Below are 23,847 nucleotides of genomic sequence, written 5' to 3'. Positions count from 1 at the left end.
TGAGTTATCAGTCTTTCTTTTCAAATCTACATCTTTTTATCCACAACGTTTCATTGATATTAATAAGGAAATAGATTGTCATTTTTCGCTGAAAGTGAATATCGGGGAGTAAAACATTTCCACGGATCAGCCAATAATCAATTCATAATGGCGGCGCTCATGCAGGGAGAGTGCGAGTGACCATATATTTTGAACATTGTGACCCGTCTGAGATTCGCTTTTGATATACTGTCTGTATCTCTTACACTCTGTTGGCTGCCAGTTTTATAAATTAATATGTCGGAAAGGGATTTTGCGCCGCTAAATGCCGCTTGCGTTCGAGCACTAAATGACAAGTTGTACGATAAACGAAAAGTCGCTGCCTTGGAAATAGAGAAGTAAGTTCCGATTAATACGTTTTCTCTATGTATATATTCCCGTGAATGTTTACTTTCATATACATCGTTATTCGGATGATTTAAAACCTGAGTAAGTGCTTAAATGTTTTGTTGTTTCTCAAATTATCCAGTAGTACTAGCATATCAAAATACACAAAACTTGATAATTGGACCATTGATTGGTGGGCCGCTCAAGGAGTTCGTCTAGGAACACGTTTGTGTCAAACACGTGATATTTAGAGTGGTATTCGTAACTCATTGTCAGGATTGCCATAATCTATGCAGGTGGAATAAAAATGACACGCCCCCTATGAAGTAGCCTGGTTACCTGATTACTGTGCCACTGGTACTTGGTAGTCTGGATTTGCTGCTAAGTTTCTTGTTTTCTGCCATGTAGATTTATTACGTTATGAAAAGTATGGTTGGTCACACTTTCATTACAACTACCAGTTTATAAAGTGTGTCTGGAAACGTAAACTGCATTCATCCCTTATGCTTTACTGTAGAATACTTTATTTTAGTTGGAATTAATTTTCGCTGAAATAACATTTTGGGAATTTTGTATGGAATTTATTTACACTGATTTTGAACAAGTTGAATGTAAAATATAGGAAGAAAGATATGTTTGCTGTATGAATTTTTAACTTTGATGTAAGATTTCCACGCGCCAATCATACCATTATCAAAAGGGGCGCAAGTTGGAATCCAAACAAGGAAACATGAAATATTTTTGTGAATATGTATACAAATCATTTTAACAACACACATTCTCATTTATTAATGATTTTTATTTATCCAAATCCAAGGACATTCCAAATTGTAGTTCCAGTAAAAATGTTTTATATTCACACCAGTTCTTGTCAGATATGACTAAAAAATCCCGGATACAACTTATTTTTAGTTACGTTTTGACCTCTGTGTGTGCATGCGTCCGGCCTGTATCTTAGAAATGCCTGGACCAATCACAATCAAACTTCACACATACATCATACATGATATCATACATATGCACGTCAATTTGTTTCACGATCTGATTCAAGATGTCCGAATGGCGGCCATTTTTGTACTAAAAATCATCAAAATCAAGCATTTCCCGGCTGTTTACAGATGGATTTTGTTCAAACCTTGTATATACGTTGGACATTATAGGACCTTGATGAACATCATTTTCTTTTACGATCTGAATCCAGATGGCCGAATGGCGGCCATTTTTGTGCTAAAAAATCCTAAAAATCAAGCATTTCTCGGCTGTTTACAGATGGATTTTGTTCAAACTTGATATATACATTAGACATTATGCGACCTTGATGCAAATAATTTTGTTTTTCAGATAACATTCAAAATGGCCGACTGGCGGCCATTTTGTTTTAATGAATGGGCTTCTAGACCCATATTTCCAACTTGTTTTGACTGATTATGTTCAAATTTTAAATATTCATTATACATCATGTCATAGATAGACAGGTATATTGGTTTGACGATCCTATTCAAAATGGCCGAATGGTTGTCATTTTTGTGCTAAAAAATCATCAAATATCAAGCATTTCTGGCATTTCTGGATGGATTTCATTCAAACTTGGTACATACATTAGACATTACGAGTTCCTGATGCACATCATTTTATTTTTCAGATCAGACTCAAAATGGCTGTCCGGTGGCCATTTTATTTTAATGAATGGGTTTCCAGACCCCACATGTCTGACTTGTTTTGACTGATTATGTTCAAATTTTTAATATTCATTATACATCATGTCACAGATATACGGATATATTGGTTTGACGATCCTTTTCAAAGTGGCCTAATGGTGGCTATTTTTGTGCTAAAAAATTTGTTTTATTTTTTAGATCAGATTCTGAATGGCTGACTCGTGGCCATTTTGTTTTAATGAATGGGCTTTTAGAGCCATATCTCTGACATGCTTTGACTGACTATGTTTAAATTTCATATATTCATTTTACATATATTCATAATGGCTGATTTTGTTTTAATTAATGCTGTTCCAGAGCAATGTCTCTTAATACTCGTTTGACGATCAGATACAAATGTCAATCATTTAAATGTTAAACAATCATCATATTCCTGACATGTTTATATTCCAGCTATATTACTATAAACAAAGCTTTATGTTTTAAATTTGATAACTAACTGGGACTGTGCCATGCATGGCTTTTCTGATCTGCATTTTGTTTTTCATCAACAGAATGGTCAAGGAATATGTAGCATCAAACAACACAGAACAGATTAAAAAATTGATTTCTGTTTTAACCAATGAATTTGCCATGTCACATAATCCTAATGGCCGGAAAGGTGGTCTGATTGGTCTGGCAGCCAGCGCTATTGCATTAGGGAAGGTATGTAGTAGTCAAATATTATTGATTAATTTTGAATGAATACTGTGAACAGTATTTCGCACGTGTCAAATCATTGCAAGTTGGGGAAAATCACAATCAAGTGAATTACAGTATGATTACTGAGCATTACTAGTGCAGGCTATTTTTATTTTAACAGATCTCATTTGTTATCTGAGTAAAGTGCCATATGAGACCAGTGTGCAGTTGACTTTGTAGGGATCCTGAGTCGAAATTTCATTCTAAAACATTAAATTGAGTCACTTTGTTGATTGCTGGAGAGAGAGGTCTTCAAGAAAAAATAAAATCATATGTGACTGTATAGGCATATTGGGCAACTGATATTCTTACGCTTATTTACAACTATAGTAAGATGGTTTTTAAGATCACTCTTTTAGTGTAGTGATTCATTCATACATATATATATGTTGCATACCCTTATCTTATTAACACTTGATGGGATGTATGGCTAGGTAAAACCAAAACTGTACATGTATACAATGCACTAGTTCTGACTGCTGTCTCAAATTTGAATTTCTGTTATTTGTAGAATATTTTTTTTATAATCTTTTATAGGAGTCCTGTAATTATTTGGCTGAACTGATACGTCCAGTATTGGCATGTTTCTTAGATCCGGACAGTCGTGTGCGATACTATGCATGTGAAGCCCTGTATAATATTGTCAAAGTTGCCAGAGGATGTGTGTTACCGTTCTTCAATGAAGTATTTGATGGTCTCAGTAAGGTAACATATTCATAGTAACTGTACAGAAAATATATTTGAATTAGTACTCGTCATGGTAATGAAGGAAAAAAATACCCCTAACTTCCAAGCACCCTTTCCCACCCAAAATTTCTTATGATCTATCTCCAAAGTGGTGTGATGTTTCAGCAGGTACAGTAATGCATTTCACCTGAAATGGTAAGGGTTTGAAGCTTTGAAGTAGAACAACAATAATAATGATGAATTCTTCATTTGTTGTTCTAGTTGGCGGCTGATCCTGATCTGAATGTCAAGAATGGTTCTGAATTGCTAGATAGATTGATGAAGGTAATACGTGAATCCAAATCCCTCGCCCCCAAAACTCCTGTCATCGCCGCCATCATGCATTTGACAGATATGTGCATTTTTGCAGGTTTTCTATCTATTTTTAATGTTGATCATTTCTGAATTGGCTTCTGATCAAGATTTCTTGTTGGTTCTCTAATTCCACATTTTTTATGCAAGACATATTACTTTTTATTTATTTCTGATGAAATGTCACCAACAAAAAGCTTACGATTGATCAACGCTGTTTTTTAACTTGGCAAACCTTTGAAGTTGATGCGGAGGCATATTCATGCGAGAATATTATTTGACCTAATGTGACACTCATTCCAGGTTGGTTTGAATGCAAGATTCTATTTCAAATCAATTTGCTTATTTAATTTATTTGGAATGTTTTCAATAATATATACTAATATATTTTCATTTATTTATAGGATATAGTAACAGAATCATTGTCTTTTGATTTGGTTGCATTCATTCCACTACTGAGAGAAAGGATTTACACAACAAATTCATTTGCCAGACAGTTTATAGTGTCCTGGGTAAGTAGTCCTAACTTCAGAACAGCGATCATCTATTTTTTGGTAAAATCTTTAACGTTTCATTTGAATTAAAAGTAGAGTAAATATGCACACACTTGGCCTCAAACTTTTTATAGCAGTGTTCTCCACAATCCAAAATAGCTGGTGGGCGGCCTAATTAGCATAAATTTGCATATTAATTTGCATGTCATTTACATACATCTTTCTAGCATTTATGTTATGAAATGCAATACACACTAAGTTATTTACTATTCTCTTTTTAATTTAATTGAAACATGTTACAATTTTTTGAAATACGAACAGATTGGTCACTATTAATATTTACGAAATGCAAAAAGTTTGAAATCGGTGATTTATACGTTCGCAAATTATTCTGCATTCAAGAAATGCAATTCGAGTAACCACAAGAGCAAGTACGAGTTATAATGTAGAAAATATACGAGGTGATTTGTTCCCGACGCCAAAACAGACGATTTGTAAAAATAAAACTCATAACATTTTTTATTTGTGGCATCAGTACTCACCCGTGCCAACGGACGGTAAGATGCATTTACGCATGTACGGTCACGATACGTTGCGTTTTCACACGTTGTTTTGGGATTCAAGAAAAATGCTAGCAATTGGCAAAATAAAAGAATCTGCTATGTTCTCGAAAGATTAGACATAAAAAATGGATAAATGAAAAAAGTACGTGGAAAAGATAACTAAAATATTATTCAATTACAAATACTCGCGGTAAACTAATCCGGCAGCCTTGTTTGATGTTTATTACCGCTTTCCAAATTCAGTACACGAACACCCAGAATGCGCTGCTCCTCTATGCAACTTAGATACTAAATCGTTACAGCGCCAACACCGGTGGGTGGCCGACGGTCGTTGAATGGGGTAGGTCAAAAGGTCACCAGTTTGCTTTCTCCATGCTGTTTTCACGATGAAAATCGAGCGAACGTTGTAAATACGGCTAGAATTTAAATTTTTGTTCGAGTTTACGTGCAATATGCTAATATATTTGTTTATTTTCTGTGCATATACATTTCGTTCGTATTTAATTCTTTCTTTCGTGATTGGAAGACGATTATTAAAAATACAGCTGTAAATTGAAACCACTGTAGTTGCGTATCGTGAGCAATAAGTGGCAACAATGTCGGGCGACGATGAATTCAGGCGATTGACACATTGCCATGAATACACTTGATAACTGCTTGCAGACTTCCTGTGGTCATTGTTTATGTTTGGACTCTTGAAACAATAGCAAAATAAAGGGTTGGGCAACTACTCTTTTGTTTAGGCTTGGGAAGAACAATGCAAGCTTTTTACAAATAATTTCAGCTGGATGTACGTTGGTGGGCGGGTGTTGAGAGTTACTAGGCGGCCGTAAAACTTGATGGGCGGGCCGCCCACCTAAAACCCCTTGTGGAGAACACTGTATAGGAAAACAATTTTGGACTTTTTTTGAATTTGGACAAGTATTAAATATAATTGCCATTTGTGATGTATATGAAGTATCACTTTTTAGGAATTCGTACTTGCTCAGATTATAGATCCAAGGGTCTGTGCACATGCATATATTGCAATAATTTTTTGATTTGTACTGTATTGGATTCAGTACCTTATTTGATATTTTCCTAAAACTTACTCAAATTTTACAATTACATTTCTATTCGGTTTTACTATGGGTTGGGGTTCTTTACCCCATCCATTTATGTAGTTTTTGCAATCACTTTCCTATTCAGGTCATTATATTGGATTCAGTGCGTAATATTTATATATTCGTCTTCCAACTTATACAGTTGTTGCAATTACTTTCCTATTCAGGTTACTGTATTAGATTCAGTACCCCATATTGATATGTTGGTCTTTCTACCTGAAATTCTGGATGGCATGTTTCATATACTTGGTGATCAGAGTAAAGAAATTAGAAAAATGTAAGTACCGTACCATGATATTATATTAATAATCTGTTAGTTAAATACATAATGTTAATTCAATAATCTGTATATTCCTTGCTAAATTATTGAGGCTGAGACAGTTTTCTGCAATGTTTTTTTTTCACAAGTTTCTTGAATCTTAACCCCTTCCCCATGTGACGTCCAGTAATCTACATTTATAATCAAAGACTAAACAAGTTCATATTTTGTTAATAAATATATGAATAAAAAACATGAGTCATATATTTTACGAACAATTTGAAAACTTTCAAAGGTGACATGTATGCCTACAATACAAAATCCCCATTTTTGATATGAAACTGAAGATGAAAAACAAGACAAAAACTTGTATGTGATACTGAAATTATAGTGATTGTAAATAAAAGTGAGAAATATTTATTCATTCACTTAATATCTACTTGTATTGTTTTTTCCTGTAGGTGTGAATCTGCGCTTGCTGAGTTTCTGCTGGAAATTAAAAAGTCTCCAAACAGTGTAGATTTTGCTGCCATGGTTAATATTTTGACAACCCATTCTCAGTCACAAGGTATTTAAGAAATGATCAACCTTGCAGTTGCGTATACCACAAGATATTGCACTACCGGTATTCACAATATATATGAAGAGAATTGCAGACGAGTGCATATTTGAAGTCATCTGTGCAGTATCAAGTCGTATACGTGTCTGCAGTGGTTGTTCATTCCTATTATTTAATAAGTTTATTCCATACTACATGACACTATCATTAGTAATATCATTAAATCTACAATACTTGAGGGAGCACACTATCTATAAGACAAAATAATTAATATAATCTGGGAAGGGTGTCTCATTTCTTAAATGTGAGGTAAAGAAGTTTAGCTGTATTATATATTTATTCCTATTATATTATACCAACTTTACTTCATATAATTACATTTGTACTATTTGTTATAGTAGGATATCTGTTTCTAGGCTAATGTTAGCTCTTATTGCTCATTGTACTGCAGAGAGTATGATATATTTTTTTATTTTTTTTGCTGAAACCAACATGTTAATTAATATATGGCACATCATTATTATACATCTGTCACCGTAACACCATAAGTTACAGAGTGCCGTAATTTTGCGGTAGTTTACGGGGTATTTTCATTGCACCATATAAGGAAATGCGAATTTCAAATATGAAATGATTACACATGTAAGCGGTCTCTAAAAACAAACATGGCTGCCATCAGGGTTTGACTGGACTCCACACAAAGAAGTTCACTGATTCTGTTCTAAATTTTTTAGATTTCGGCATTCCCATGTTGTATCCCTGAAAGGAAAAGATGTATAATAATAATAAGGATATTACGAGAATACCTCAAATTATGCACTCAGACAGTACACCTAGCATCAGTCGATAGTCCAGCTGTACTGTCTTCGTGCATTCTTCGAGGTATTCTCGTAATAACCTCATAATACTACTAATAATTGTAATAATAATGTTATTTTATTATTTAGATGCTTTGATACAGTTTACAGCTATCACATGGTTGAAGGAGTTCTTAACAATTGCCGGTAGGACTATGTTACCGTACTCGTCAGGACTTCTCACTGCCATATTGCCATGTGTTGCTTATGAAGATGATAAAAAGAAAAATATCCTTTACATTTTTATGTTGCATCACACTATTATTTTATTACTCTTTTAATTTTAATGTTTTTGGTAATCATACAAACCAGACATAGATTAATTGTGGTTTTTGCAGATTTATTTTTAAAAAATGTTTAAATACTGTAAACTGAGACAATTTTATGAGAATTTTACAAGTCAGGAAAAATCATGTAATTTTCTAGCACTGAATATTTTTCTGGGGTCATCCAACGCGAGTGTCAGCGACTTTAGCAAAATTTTGTCTTCATGAATATCAAATCGTGAAAATTATGCAGTTTTTAGTAATTATGACAGTGTATCCACTACTTTTTATATTGTTTGAAAATATATAAAGTGATACAAATATACCAGGTTGCTAAACTTAAGAACCAACATCCTTTGTACCTTAAAATCTGTATTAGAAGCCGCATTCCTGATAGAAGTCACATCCATTCTTTTGGAACAATTGAGAACCAAAAAAATCACAATATCTCATTTCTGTAGATACTCTAATAGAAGCTGCATCCTCTCTGTTGCATTGTACCAATAGAAAACACAGCTTTTAATATAGTTTTTACAGTACTAGCATGAACAAAGGTATACATGTGGCTTCTTAACTCTGTGTTAGATGTAAAAGAAGTTGCCAAGACAGTGAATCAAACACTAATGAGACTAATAACACCAGATGATGATAAAGACACTGAAGACAGCACAAGTACAAGGTATTCTTTTGATATACTGTAGAATACTTTATTTTTGCTTTGAATTTATTTTGAAATAATCTTTCAGTGAAAATAAGATCCAGCAAATATACCTTTTTTCCTATGTTTTACATTCCACTCGTCAAAAATCAGTGAAAATAAATTCCATACAAAACGCCCAAAAAAGTCTTTTCAGTGAAAATTAATTCCAGCAAAAATAATGTAAATAATGTACTTTATTTGTGTGATAATACTTAACGTATCCAACTTAGCACCCATGCTTGACTAAGCGCCTACCCTCCCCCCCCCCTCTTTTGATAGAATTCTATTTTTGACTCCCATGTGCGAAGCACAAAATGGGAGTCTTTGCAGTTAGTGTGTCTGTATGTGTGTATGTGTGTATGTGTGTATGTGTGTATGTGTGTCCGACTGTTCCACTACTATCTCAAGAACCATACATTGGTTTTTGATGAAACTTGGTGCATAGATGCTCTGGGCCAATGCGCAGATTTGATTAGGTTTTGGTAAAAATCCATGCTCGTTAATTACCTAATTTGCATGATAATTAGCTAATTTTTAGCTGTTCTATGACTGTTCCACTGATATCTAAAGAACCACTCATTGGATTTTGATGAAACTTGGTACATAGATGCTCTGAACATATGCGCAGATTTGATTAATTTTTGGTAAAAATCCGTGCATATTAATTACCTAATTTGCATGATAATTAGCTATTTTTTAGTGGTTCCATGACTGTTCCACTGATATCTAAACAACCACTCATTGGATTTTGATGAAACTTGGTACATAGATGCTCTGAACTAATGCTAGGTTTTGATTAGTTTTTGGTAATAATCCGTGGATACTAATTACCTAATTTGCATAATGATTAGTCAATTTTCGGTTTTTCCACTGATATCTCAAGTACTAATCATCACATTTCAATGAAACTTGGTACATAGATGTCATACGACACTGCACAGACCTGATAGTTTTTATGGTAATATCAGTACATATTAATTACCTAATTTGCATAATTAATTAATTTTCAGCATTTGATATAAGTAGTTAGCATTACATTTCAATGAAACTTGGTACTTACATACTCAAGGACTATGCAGAGATTGATTGTTTTCGATAAATATTTGTGCATATTAATCACCTAATTTGCATAATTAGTTAATTTTCAGCTTTTCCATGGGTATCTCAAGTACTAATCATCGCATTTCAATGAAACTTGGTACCTAGATCCTTTAGGACTATGCAGAGACCTGATTAGTTTTAGGGTAAATAATTGTGCATATTAATTACCTAATTTGCATAATTAATTTTCAGCTTTTCTACTGATATCTAAAGTACTAATCATCATATTTCAATGAAGCTAGAATTATGCAGACCCAATTAGTTTCCGGTAAATATTTGTGCATATTAATCACCTAATTTGCATAATTAACCAACTTTCACACTGATATCTCAGGTACTATACATCACATATCAATGAATGTACATGGATGCTGTAGGACAATAGACAGACCTGAATAATTGTGGGTTAAAATCTGTACATATTAATTACCTAATTTGCATAATTAACCAATTTTAATCTTTCACACTGATATCTAAAGTACCGTAAAAACTCCAAAATTTCGACTGGTTTTAAATAATTTGTGTTAGAAATGTGACGTGTTTTTAGAGTCAAAATTAAGGTGCATTTTCGGACGGTCGAATTTTTCAGAATAGAAATCAGCAAAAAAAAATGGGGATGATAGACAGTGTGCTTCATTAGTTTTTAAAAAATGCAATGTCCGTCAATTGACGTAAACTTCCTCATGTTTCACGGTAAAAGCAAAGGTCGTGGCCGAGTTGTAACTCAAAATCTAAACAAAGTCATCAATCAGTGAGTATTATGACAAGCAAAACAAAACATCAAGACGCGGAGAAGAGGTCAGCACAAAACTAATAGGTCAAAAGACAAAGCTGTCTCGCACTACCTAGGAAAACTTGTGAATGTTCGAAGTACAGGTACCCATTGGACAAAAGATACATGGAAGTTTAGCAAACGATCTCCCCGACCCAGTGCAATGTATCCGGTTAGAATCAAAGCTCACGTGTCCCTTATTTGAGCACCGTACCGGTGATTTGAGGGACCAAATTCTGCCGTAAATTCGCCCTTGGATTAAAAAATATAATGGGATTTAAGAAAATAAAATGGGACTTTTAAGGTGTATTTTGGCGTCATTTTTCGGACATTTCAATCAATCCTGCCGGCTAAAATAGAGTCTAAGTTTTACCGTAGTCATTGACGTCTGTCTATTCAAGAGTACACGTGTATGATTTTTATCGTGACTAGCGTGAGCGGGTAAGCTTCCTTTCGAGAATGAGCTGTTATCACTGTGAACAATGTTAAATTATTCTTCAGATGACCAGTTTATTTTTTAAAAACAACTAATTTTTTTATTTAAAAAAAATCATGCCGTTTTCGCATCATCCAGCTTTTTGATTGGTTAATTAGCGATTTGACCTATTTGACCTAAGAGAACATGGCGGATATCCTACAGCATCAAACGTTTATACGAGACCGGAATCATTCGCTTACGATGAAACTAAGTTGACTTTTATTTGTATTTCATAACCATTCAACAAATTTATTTTGTGTACATTATTATAATCACTACTGAGTACAGTAATAATCAACAATTCAGAAACGCAGCATGCCGAGATTTTTGTGTTCGTTTTTATTTGAAACTTCGTTTATTTAGAATATATTTTCGTTACCAATAAAATAAAAATCTCTCAGTCAATCAGAAACCCGGATTCATGCCTTTGAGGAAGGTCCCGTTTGAACGCTCACATTGGTTTTTTTTTCGTTTGGGGGAAAACTAAAACTGGTCGCAATTTTCGAATAAGAATGAGTCGGCAATTTTTAGTGGAGTCGAAAATTTGGAGGTAAATAAAACACCGAAACCCGGCAAATAAATAGGCGGTCAAATTTTTAGAGGGGTCGAAATTTTGGAGTTTTCGCGGTGTTAATTATTCCATTTCAATGAAACTTAGTACAAAGATGCTCTAGGACAATGTACAAACCTAATTAGTTTGGGGTAAAAATCTGTTCATATTAATTCCCTAATAAGCAAAATAATTCATAATTTTTTGGTTCTGTTACATTGCGCAGACCTCATTAGTTTTACACTCAAATCTGGTCATATTAATTTTCTGATTTGCATAATTAGTTTTCAGCTAAGTAATTTCGAATTATATTTAATGTGTCTCCAATACTCTCAGCACATGGGAGTTCTTTCTAAGCTTTCTTTGATTGAAGTTGTGTTTGACTTAGTGCCGACCCCTTCTGAAATGCCCCAAATTTGACTGTCAATGCAGGAAACTATTCATTGACATTGTTTCACTTTTTAGCTCCACTGTCGACTTTGTCGAGTGGAGCTTATCATACGAGTGATTGTCCGTCGTCATTCGTGTCAATGTTTTACTTTTTCGACTTCTTCTTGAAAACTACGAGCTTGAATGATTTGATACTTGGTGTATATGTACCTTGGGTAGACCTCTCCCAGATTGTTCATTTCATGATGATATCTTCAATCCTCTAATTTTGGTGAATATTTTTGTCATTTTTAATAAAAAGTGATATTATCAACTACTTTTTGAAAACTGCAAGTCAGATTGCTTTGATACTATACATATTGTTCTTTTCCTAATGATATCTTCTGTTCTTTAATTGAAATGTGTATTGCTAACAGCGGAGCTATCTCAGCTGAGAAGCTGCTTGTTTGAATAATCACGATGTCAATTGTGACTATCGGGAATGGAGTGTGAACTATGCTTCAATGCTACTTGTTGACGATCGTGAACGATGTTATTCATTTCTGGTGTATAGTCTGGTGACTAGCAGCATGTAAGCTATACTTAAAAATACACATCCATTTCATCAGATACCTGTCTAGAAATAACCGGGATAAGATCAGGTTATCAAAATGGAGTTTTGCTGCTGCCAATGATTTGCATTTCATCTCATAAAAAGAGTATTTTGTAATTAATCGTTTTAAATATCCGAATGTCAATTTTGTGTACAAATTTCTTTCTAGTCACCATCAAGTTTATGTGAAATTAGAGTTGGCACCAATGGTGGACGTGTTAACAAGGCATTTATTACATACATCAATGCAAACTAGGATGGCAGTCTTGAAATGGATTTATCATTTACATATAAAAACTCCAAATAAGGTAATGGATTTATCATTTACATATAAAAACTCCAAATAAGGTAATGGATTAATCATTTACATATAAAAACTCCAAATAAGGTAATAAATTGATCATTTACATATAAAAACTCCAAATATGGTAATGGATTTATCCTTTACATATAAAAACTCTAAATAAGGTGATGGATTTATCATTTACATATAAAAACTCCAAATAAGGTAATAGATTTATCATTTACATATAAAAATTCCAAATAAGGTAATAAATTGATCATTTACATATAAAAACTCCAAATAAGGTAATAAATTTATCATTTACATATAAAAGCTCCAAATAAGGTAACATTTTGGATATGTATGCAGCAGTGTACTTTCTAATGAGGCGAATAGGGTCAAAATGGAATTCTAAAAATCAAGTTGGGCGAGTTTGTTGACAAAATTCTTAACTAATACATGTAGATGTATTTTCAATATCATTGTATTAATTTCTGTTGTGTCACTGACGTGCCAGGGAATGAGCATAACTATAGAAATCTCTGCATCCGTGGTGCATCATATCGAAAATGGTATGCAGTCACATGCACAGAGTATATGAGATTCATATTCGTAGCTCTAAACAATTCTTACTACAAACTTTGCACTGTGTCGCTCATATCACATTTGAGGAAAATTTATCTTCTCTTGTAGATTTTTAATCATGTTGAAGAATTGTTCCCTGTTCTGTTGAAAACATTATCTGATACTTCAGATGAGGTAAGTTTGATCTTTTGATTTTGTAGAAAATAAGCAAAATTGTGATTGTTTTAGAATCATTAATTTACCATATTAGCTCTATTAGAAGCACATCTCCATGAGTAGCCTGACATGTAGGCGCGAGTGGCACCCTCGCCAGCCGAACGGCATTAGTCTCTGACAAAATAGTGTAATTCTTGTCGGCAAGATCAATACTCTGAATTCGCAAAGTTCACACTTACTTGCAATGAGTTTCAATGAATATTCATTTTGGTGGTCATGGTAACACCGACAATCAAAGCTGTGTTTGCATTGTCGGCAAAAATCGCAGACTGTTTTCAACAAGATGATAAACATTGGGCGGGAATAAACTCAATGTTTACTCTTTGATGGCTGTCATTATCTGACAGTCCTGCAATTTGATTGGTATTGACAAAAAATCGTTGTGGGAAGTGAAACACTACATTGTTCTATCAGGGATGTGTTGAGTTTGAGCACCGCGGACGGCACAACTCGCGCGACCTTGTCAGACTACTCCGTTAGAAGTAAATGTAACAAAACATTTGCCTTTATTGTACAATGGATTATTCAAATACAGTCAAACCTGTGTTAACGACCACCTGTGCAGAGCGACCACCTTCATGCAGTCCCTTCACAATTTACATGTTTACGACACTGGATATGTAGCGACAATATGCCCAATGCAACCAACAACCACCCTATTGTAGACAAATTTGCAGCAAAGAGACAATAGCTACTTGCAAATCGCTAACAGGAAAGCAGTCGCATGATCACTAGTGCAATCTTTCTTTCGATCACACCTTTCGGGTGTAAAGTTGCGAATATGGCATGCTGAATAACGTCTGGAGAATGGAAAGATGTCATCACTATTTTACCAACAAATTAATGCTTCAAGTGAACTAAAACTAAAGAATTGAATTAAGTAAGAGCCGTTTATTTTGGGCAGTTTTGATACATTGATGCTTGCAACTTTGAACTGCAAAACTATGTACCATACATCTTCGTGGTTCAAACCTAGTTTCTGTTTTTGCAGCTGTCATTATGATTTCAGAAAATTTTCTATGCTTCTTCTTTTTTTATGCATGGTTGTTTCCTGTGTACTATCTGCTGTACTAATGATGATACTAATCACCATCTGTGCTGGGAAAGTGTTGCTACCGGTATTATTAATAAAGTACTGGCGAGAGTGTGAAAGATCGAGGTGAAACGCCGATCATTGATAGGTTTGCATTGTTCTTATGCCATATATACATGAGCAGAATCACTTGGCTCCAGTGATCATTGTGTATACATCATCCTAGCACCTATCGAGAATACTATGAGGTTATTACGAGGATACCACAAAGTATGCACAAGGACAGAACAGCGGAAGTATCGACCGACGCGCAGCGAAGGTCGATTTGACGGCGTACTGTCTAAGTGCATACTTTGAGGTATCCTCATAATAACCTTATTAGTATACATCTTTTCCATCCAAGGATATATCATGGGAATGCCGAAATCCAAAAAGTTTAGAACAGAGTCAGCAAACTTTTTTGTGTGGAGTCAGGTCAATCCCTGGCTGCAACCATGTTTTGTTTTTTTATTGGAGCACACTTACGCGCGTAATCATTCCATATTTGGAATTTGCATTTCCTTATATGGTAGGATGAAAATACTCTGTAAAACACCGCAAAATTACGGCATGCTGTAACTTATGGCGTTATAGTGATAGATGTATAATAATTATTATTATGACAAGCTTTTACCTAATCAAAAAACATAGACTTCAGGAGGGAGAGTAGTGGTTGTCCAACTTCATGACAAAGGAAAGAGTACTCGGGTGATAGCAGAACAGTTGGGATTAGGAAAGACTCAGATTGGCTGCATTGTAAAAAGAACTGCAGAAGTTATGGAAGAATATGAAAATAATGTCCCCACTGATTCTATAAAAGACACAGCATTGTTTTTGGCAAGATGAATGGTGAAATTGGTGATGTTAGTGGTTAAGTGATGGATGAATGGAACGAGAGTCTACCAGCAATTTGTGAAGGGTATGATCCCAGAGACATTTTCAAAATGGATGAAACATGTTTGTTTTTTAAAAGAACAACTGACAAAAGTATTTCATGGGAGACGACTTCATTCATGTTATGTACAAATATGGATGGAGAAATAGAGAAGTCACTGATCATCGGAAAGTCAATTAAACAAACGAACATTAACCCAAAAACACTTCCTGTATTATACCATGCTAACAAAAAAGCATGGATGACCTCAGCAGTGTTTGAGGATTGGATGTGCAAGTTTGACAGAAAACTTCTGAATGTGGACAGAAGAGAAAGGCAATTCTTTTCCTGGACAATGCCACATGCCATCCAAACTTCAGACCTCGTAATCTGAAGCAGAAGTCCCCCCCCCCCCCAATGGATCAAGGAGTAATTCAGGCACTGAAGTTGAAATTTCGCAAGGAACAACTGCAACACATCATCACAAAGATGGACACTGATAAATCAGTGTTTGGTCCAGAGACTGTTAAGTCAACAAACATGCTGGAGGCGATCTACTGGATTCAGCGAGCCTGGCAAGATGTTGATGAATCCACCATAGTGAAGTGTTTTAAGAAATCTGGTTTCCCTTCAGACCAGGATATTGCTGATAATCCTGAAGAGGAAGAAACTGATTAGTTCTTGGATGCAGCAGCACATGACTTGTTTGGTTGTTCTTTGCAGGATTTGGTTGATATTGACAATGACCTTGCAATATGCAACACTGACACTGATTGGGAACAATCAGCTGTGCAGTTGTTGGCTACCGACAACAATGATGATGACAGTGGTGATGAAAGTGACAAAGAAAATGATGCCAAAACAACTACCTCCAGCTCAGCTGGAGCTGAAGAAACAGTTGAAGATTTTAAACAGTTTGCTTTACAACGAGGGCACGAAGATATGTTAAAACAGCTTCTGAATTTACAGGACATAATTTGTAAAAAAAAAAAAAAAGTAAAGCTGTATAATTATCTAAACAAATAAAACTGAAAAAAATAATTTATTTAGTAACAATGTAGTAAAATTAATATTTAATAATGTAAATAAAAATAACACACTATTTATTATTGTTTTTATTTATTGTACAATATGGATGTTTGCTTGTCTGTTTACCTTATGATCTCCCTTAAAATCCCCACCGTTATTAAATATTCATCAATAAACTAGGCCACCCTTCATATAAAGACCAGCTGTCTATAAAGGATAGTTTGGCTCAGTCCACTGACTGTCCTTTTTAGACAGGTTTGACTGTATAACTTATTTTGACATTTATGTAAGCACATGCGCTACTTATAATAATTCAAATCATTTCCAGAGTTTGTTCATGTCTTCTATTTTATTGTACCAAGGTTGTTCTGCTGGATATAGAAGTATTGGCAGAGATTGCATCATCAACTGCTGGTGCCGGCAAGGACTGCAAAGATGTGGGTGGTTCCAGCGTGGAACCAGTGCCAGGAATGAATGTATACTTCACAAAATTCATGGTGAATTTAATGAAATTATTCAGTACTGACAAACATTTACTAGAAGATAGAGGATCTTTTATTATCAGGTAATCCACTCGTCAGCTTATTGCTTATATAGAGATAATTAACATAAATCTCCCATAATGCACTGAAAGCTTTTGAGGTCATAGTTCAAAATCAACAATTACATATTGTATTCATAGTTTACATATTTGCAAAAGTTTTTAAAATGATGTAATTAGACAAGAAGTAAGATATTGATAGATATTGTGTACAAAAATGTTAATGGGTACAGGGAGGTTATTGATGAGGTCAGAGTGTAAAGGTCACATATCCCGGTACTTCAGGGAATATTCCCAACCAATAGCAGCAATAATTTTCAATAGTTTACATCAGTTTTTGACTGTTGTTAAATGTCAATGACAACTGCTTGCATTTTTGGTGAAAAAAATTGAGAAATTCTCATAAATTTTTACCCCAGATAGTACCAGGATGTGTGACCTTTTAGGCGGTCTTGCGGATGATTAGGGATTTGCTGTGAGGTATAAATATAGACATCTCATGTGTAACGTTCATCTTACAGGCAGCTGTGTTTACTTTTGAATTCTGAAGATATTTATAAAGCTTTATCTGAAATTTTAATACATGAGGAAGAATTGAAGTTTGCCTCCAGTATGGTCCAGACATTGAACAGTATACTGTTGACATCTACAGAGTTATTGGATTTGAGATTACAATTAAAGGATTTGAAAACCAAAGTGAGTCCAATTAGATTTTAGTTTTATATGTTTATGTTCACCATGGTACTATGATCGAATTATGGCAGAAAATATTTATTCTTATGGACTGGGGAATACAGTTTTCAATTTTTAATCATGTTGCATAGTATAGTATACATATTATTATGCAACCAGCCTCTGACACATCACCTACTGAAACCAGCTACTGTAGAATACTTTATTTTCGCTTGGAATTTATTTTCGCTATTTTCACTGAAGGAATGATTCCGTGAAAATAAAATCCAGCGAATATACATTTTTCCCTATATTTTACATTAATCTCATCCAAAATCAGTGAAAATAAATTCCAAGCAAAACGACCAAAAAGCCTTTTCAGCGAAAATTAATTCCAGCGAAAATAAAGTATTCCACAGTATATGGTTAGCCATAATGAATGAGAAAACACAGCGTCTGCAGATAATGTGTTAACCTTTTCACCACCAAGACTTTCTCACCCAAATTTTTCTGCACTTTTTTCTTGTATTTTTCAATATTTCTGGAAATGAGTTTGTGCTTTGAAGAATTTTGCTATTTTTGTCCCAATCGTCTGAAGAAAAATGCAGACTATAAACTAGACTGTTGGTGAAAAGTTTAAACTGACTAAGTCACACACCACATAATTTCACATGATCTCCACGTACCACACACTACCACACCCATACATTATTTCCATACATACAACCACAGTCCACACAGACACCACACCACTACTCCACATCACTACTCCATCGCTTTAATAGCAATGTGAAAAATATAATTTTTGAGAAAATATTAAACTAAAATTTGATTTTTCTTTGATTTTCAGGAAAGCTGTGCGTTATTCAGCTGTTTATACAAGTCTTGGTGTCACAGTCCTGTAGCTACCGTGTCGCTGTGCTTTCTTACACAGAATTACAAACATGCATGTGATCTGCTTCACCTATTGTATCCTTTCTAAACATGAGCCATAGTGACATGTAGTTGTCATGGTGACACCAAATCAAACCTGTAAATGGGCTATGCAAGACAGCTTGTTTTTAGGGTGTTTTCAGCCCCATGTAGTAACCCCTTGCAGCAGAAACCGTTATTCATTGTACAATTATGTATTTTTTATAGCTGGAACACAGGTAATTTGCAGAAAGTATTTGTTCTTATGGACTGGGGAATGAGGATTTTAATTTTGAATCATGTGTCATAGACACAATCGTGAACAAATCGCCTTAAAGTTTAATTTTCCCATGCAGTTTATGATCAACCAATGTACTTCATCAATTAGCACAGCCACTTATATTCTCCAACCAGTCTAATTGAACAGGCAGGTTATATTTCAAATTACAACTCTAGACCACCCTCGTACTCAGTAGAATGGTCGCCATGGCAACTCGGTTGATCTGAACATCTCATGATTGATCTACAATTGTAGCCACTCAATCTTTCTGTTATAAAAAGGTGTTTGGAATTTAAACTTGTCACTTTGATCTTTCCTGCGAATATGTGAATTACTCATAAACCCAGTGTATCAAAGAATTTACAGTAATACACTAGGAAGTAAGTAGTGCTAAAAATGCTTTAAATATATATAGATGTCCCACTAGAATGCATTGATGTCATTGAAAATGACCATGTATATATTTTCTTGTTTTGGTCTTCTGTGTGTCTTCGTGATAGTTCATGTCTTGATAGTGTGTCTGTTTCCTGTTAATCTATTAATAGAGGATGTTGTTATTATTTTTCTGGAATGTCATTTCTGGGTGTTTCTTTTTCTTAACACGTATATTTTCCATGCAGCGGTGACTTAGAAGTAACGGTTGTTTTCTTAACAGAGATTGATAAATTAGTGCAATTAATAGAGTCCCCTATTTTTACATGTAAGTACAATAGATAGGAATGACTTTATTGAGAACACAATATTTTCTTTTTTAAAAATTCATTCAGAGATGCAACTCAGCAAATGGTGAGCTACCATGCTAGTAATATCTCATTACACATTCAGATATATGTATATATGTATCAGAAATGTCTCATGGCCTGTATGCTGTGTACAGGGAATTACGCATAATCATAAAATCCCCAGATCAGATCAGCACATTCATTCAACCAATCCGTAGTTAATAGCTGACCACATGACAATGAAATAGTACTAGCATCCTAGCTAGTAACTTGATGTTGTGTTTCCAGCACAATGTAACAGATTCAACGAGCCAATCAAAGAACATGCTACTTGGTCACTGGCTTTTATAACATATCAAACAAAGTACTGAAACTTTTGTTGATTTTTTTGTTTGAGGGCAGTATTTCTGACTCATTCTTTGCTCTCCTTTTTTTGAACACTGAGGGCAGTATTTCTACTAATTCATTCTCTTTCCCATTTCAGATCTGCGGTTACAGCTCCTAGACGTGGAGCATAATCAATATTTAGTTAAAAGTCTGTATGGTTTATTAATGTTATTACCTCAGAGCTCAGCATTTACAATGTTACGGCATCGTTTAGATTGTGTTCCCAATTACCAGGTTTTACCCAAAGATGACAGGTAAGAATTCTGATGAAAAATTACTAAAACAATTTTTGTGTTTTGAGTATCGATATAGACAATTAATCGCTGACTAGGTATGATTTTATATTTTAGCACATTGTCTGCAAACATACATGTACCAAAATTATTGTGGGAAAAGCATTTTTTTTTTTTTTTGGTATGAAAAACCTCAACAAGAAATAAAATAAACAAGGTAAAAACACAAAAATTAAGCCCCGAAGAGTCCCACATCAAAGTCAATATCTGGGATAGCCTACAAAGTTATATGAATTGCGCCCTCTAGTGTTTATTATTTTATTTAAATGTTTTTGCAAATCAGGTGGGCTACTGTACTGTACTGTACTGTACTGTTTACTATATTCTTTTTACTTTATTAATTATTTACTTTATTCCAATATGATTGGCCTGCATGTGTTCGGGAAGGTAGATGAAAGTAAATTATAGCTCGAACATAATCATTGTTTAATTGCAGATGTGAAAAATCTATTGACATATATGTTAGTTTTCAGCATACATTTCCTTCATGTAACTAGGTACTAGTCAATCACTACATCAAAGGAAGTACGTGACGACAACATTTGTGGAACGAACATAGCTACTTCGCATTTAATAAATAATGTTATCCTCATTTGCATAAACAAAATTTCCTGAAAAAATACTAGTAGCTAGGGTTACGGAAAACACAGAATTTTTTTGGATTTGTTGCTCAGTCCATAAGATGTAGGTAACACCATAATCCAACATTTCTGTGTAAAGATACTAATAAAAGCTTTTTTTTGGCTATTCAATTATTTAATAAAAAAAAGTTTGTTCTAGCGCACATCATGAATGTACGGTGTATGTAATCCGTCCATATGAACCAGGAAAGCTGTCTAAACCAAACCTTATGAAAACTGAACCCTGTCTGAAAAGAACTCTGCGTGAAACAAGACATGTCTAAATGGAGCAATTTCCTTTGTCTATTTTGACAGGTTACAATGTACAAAGTAGGTTGAAATAATGATAGCCTGTCTGTGTGCATTGAAAGCCTGAACAAATAAGCAATAAAAAGAGTATCCTGGAAGTGTATACATTAATATCACTCAAGATCGAGACACCCTGTAATATATATGCGTTTCAATCAACTACCTTTTAATTCAAAATTATTTCTCATAGAGAAGCTTCAAAAACCACAATTTTTCCCGGCGAGGTTACCTTATTATTAATATTTTTTTTGTAAGATAAGTTGGCTGCCATTAAAGCAGACAATCAGATTACATTGACTTTTACGATGTGGATTTATTTGATTATGTCATTACTCATAAAACGCAGATAAGGATTGATATATTACTTTTTGAGGAAAAAAAGGATCAAATATCTATGAAAATGGTGTTTTTTGATCAATTTTACCGTTGTTTCTTTGGCAAAAGGATGTCCTCATGTCTCAAAATTTTGTTTAGTTATTGTAAGTGTGATAAATTGGTTGTCCTGAATTATTAGGAAATTCTGTCAATTAATTAAAATTTATTTTTTATGAAATTATGGTTTTAATTTATATATTCCTATTTTTCTGCAAAATATTTTCTGTACTCATTGAAAACATTGATGAATTAATAATTTTCCACAGTAGAACGTCTGAAGAAATTCAAAACAAAAATCAAACAGCATTCTTGCTGTGAACAAAAGACACTCACAAAACCAAAGCATGCACAATTTGCATAGCAAACAAGCTAGACACACACGCGTGGTACTCACAGAAATGAACCTGAATAATTAATCGTTGTGAAATGAATGCAAAATTAATAATTCTCATGATTTAGAAATCAAAAAATATTCATCAGAATTAGTAATTAAAAGAAATTGGGTTTTTAAGTGTTGATGAAATAGCCAGGTGATAGCTGTAGAAATATTTTTGCTTTTTCTTATTTTGAATGATATTATTTCTCTCATTTTTTTTTCACTACAGACCAACAAAGTCACCAGAAGACAGACCTTACTTAAAGACCATAAATTTCAACGAACTTTTAGAGCATTTCATCAAAATTCAACATGACCATGCAAAGGCGAAAAGACCACGCGCTAGAAACGTTGAAGAATATGTCAGGAAATTAGATTTTTAATGATGACGATTTTTATTGTGCTATATAATCATTAGTCATAGCTGGGTGATTCCATTATTTGTAGGGATGCTGTAAATGTTGCGTAATGTAATGTGGAGGTAGAAAATCAGAGATATTACTTACCTAATTATGGTATAATAAAATTGTTCTTTTACGAAGTCCTTGATGCAAAAAAACAGGTTCATTGTCATTGTTGCATTGTTTCACCCCAGAATGTCAATCTACTACCCTAAAAATGCTACTGTATCACAATATACTGGTGTTGGGTACATATATATATATATAGATAGATACATGTAAATAGGTTGTCTTGTCAAAGTATGTAAATATTTTCTATTTTTGTCAAGCAAGCAATATGTTTTAGCTTTAATGGACTTAATTGTCATTGTTTTCTTGGATTTCTTTCACAATATTGAATCCATGTCTTAAAAAAAATGATTTAATATTACTCAATAGAATAATATGTTGTAATTATCTGTACAGCCTAGCAAATTAAATATGGTTTCTGGATGTGTTTAAGTAACCACAAATATGGACTGTCAATTGCATTTTTATGTCTGCTCTGATTATTTTAGCACACCTTTGGTCATGAGAATGTTAAATATATTTAAAATATCTAATAGTTGCTATAAAAACAACTATAAAAAATATGATTTAGCTAATAATTCATAATAATATTTTTTTAAAGATTGGCCAAATTAAGTAATATTGACATTCCATGAAATAACGTTGTAATTTACATGTGTGTAGTTCAATCCACAGTCAAGTAATCCTGACAAACATTAGTACGGCATATGCACTACCGTATTCACCTATATCTAAGCTTTCAGATGATATATAGGTTGTTATAGTAGCATGCTTAGTAACTTTAAGAGAATGTCTGAATCACAGATCAATTTATAACTTGTTTTCCTCCTGAGATCTAATGTATTTACCCCAGGCGCTGGAGGTTGTAATGTTCGGCCCGCCCGGTAGAATAATGCTACAGAAACATTTGTATGACGCCCAACCCATCTAACCAAAAAAAACCTCACCCTTCAAAAAAACATCCTGATATTATCTGAATGGTTTCTATGGTTACTTCAGTTACATATTTTGTAAAATCGCATAATTGTGACAAATTCTATACCTCCAACAATGCCAGGATGTATGACCTCTAGGAGGTGTGTACTGCAGTCATTCAAACCCATGCAACATTTTGTATGTTTTTATAAGTGTTTAAACAATTCATTAGCTATGTCTGGACCAAACGAATATAATTTCCTTCTTGATACAGCTCAAGATCAAAATAAAAAATACAAATGCTGTTTTGTTTTTTGTCATTTGTGAAAAAATTAGACTTTGGCATTAGAAAGAAGGCAGTCTGGGGATGCTAGTAACAGTTGTAGGAGGGCAGCCAACAATCAGAAGGGATTGGCATGAGAGGGCACA

At 34.0% G+C, this 23,847-nt stretch overlaps 1 protein-coding gene across 1 annotated transcript; it reads left to right on the top strand.

Annotated features, from left to right (window-relative positions):
- Positions 1–137: 137 nt before the first annotated feature.
- Positions 138–22,964, top strand: LOC100376165 (protein VAC14 homolog). Its single transcript, XM_085500135.1, has 17 exons — positions 138–377; positions 2,579–2,729; positions 3,303–3,470; positions 3,714–3,776; positions 4,208–4,315; positions 6,131–6,240; positions 6,684–6,790; positions 7,729–7,868; positions 8,492–8,583; positions 12,657–12,795; positions 13,464–13,529; positions 16,909–17,111; positions 17,609–17,783; positions 18,610–18,728; positions 19,572–19,651; positions 20,158–20,314; positions 22,263–22,964. The coding sequence occupies exons 1-17, from the start codon at positions 277–279 to the stop codon at positions 22,414–22,416; spliced, it is 2,133 nt and encodes a 710-aa protein (XP_085356261.1). The 5' UTR covers positions 138–276; the 3' UTR covers positions 22,417–22,964.
- The last annotated feature ends 883 nt before the right edge of the window (positions 22,965–23,847 follow it).

The sequence above is a fragment of the Saccoglossus kowalevskii genome, chromosome 6 (genome assembly GCF_978046115.1).
Source record: "Saccoglossus kowalevskii chromosome 6, keSacKowa6.1, whole genome shotgun sequence".
Lineage (NCBI taxonomy): Eukaryota > Metazoa > Hemichordata > Enteropneusta > Harrimaniidae > Saccoglossus > Saccoglossus kowalevskii.
Note: the sequence above shows the minus strand (reverse complement) of the source record. Positions and strands in the feature narration are given on the sequence as shown.

Coding starts and splice junctions, on each gene's coding strand:
- LOC100376165 (XM_085500135.1), top strand. CDS start 277: ATGTCGGAAAGGGATTTTGCGCCGCTAAATGCCGCTTGCGTTCGAGCA. Junction 13,530..16,908: donor TATCTGATACTTCAGATGAG/GTAAGTTTGATC, acceptor TATTGTACCAAG/GTTGTTCTGCTGGATATAGA. Junction 20,315..22,262: donor GTTTTACCCAAAGATGACAG/GTAAGAATTCTG, acceptor TTTTCACTACAG/ACCAACAAAGTCACCAGAAG.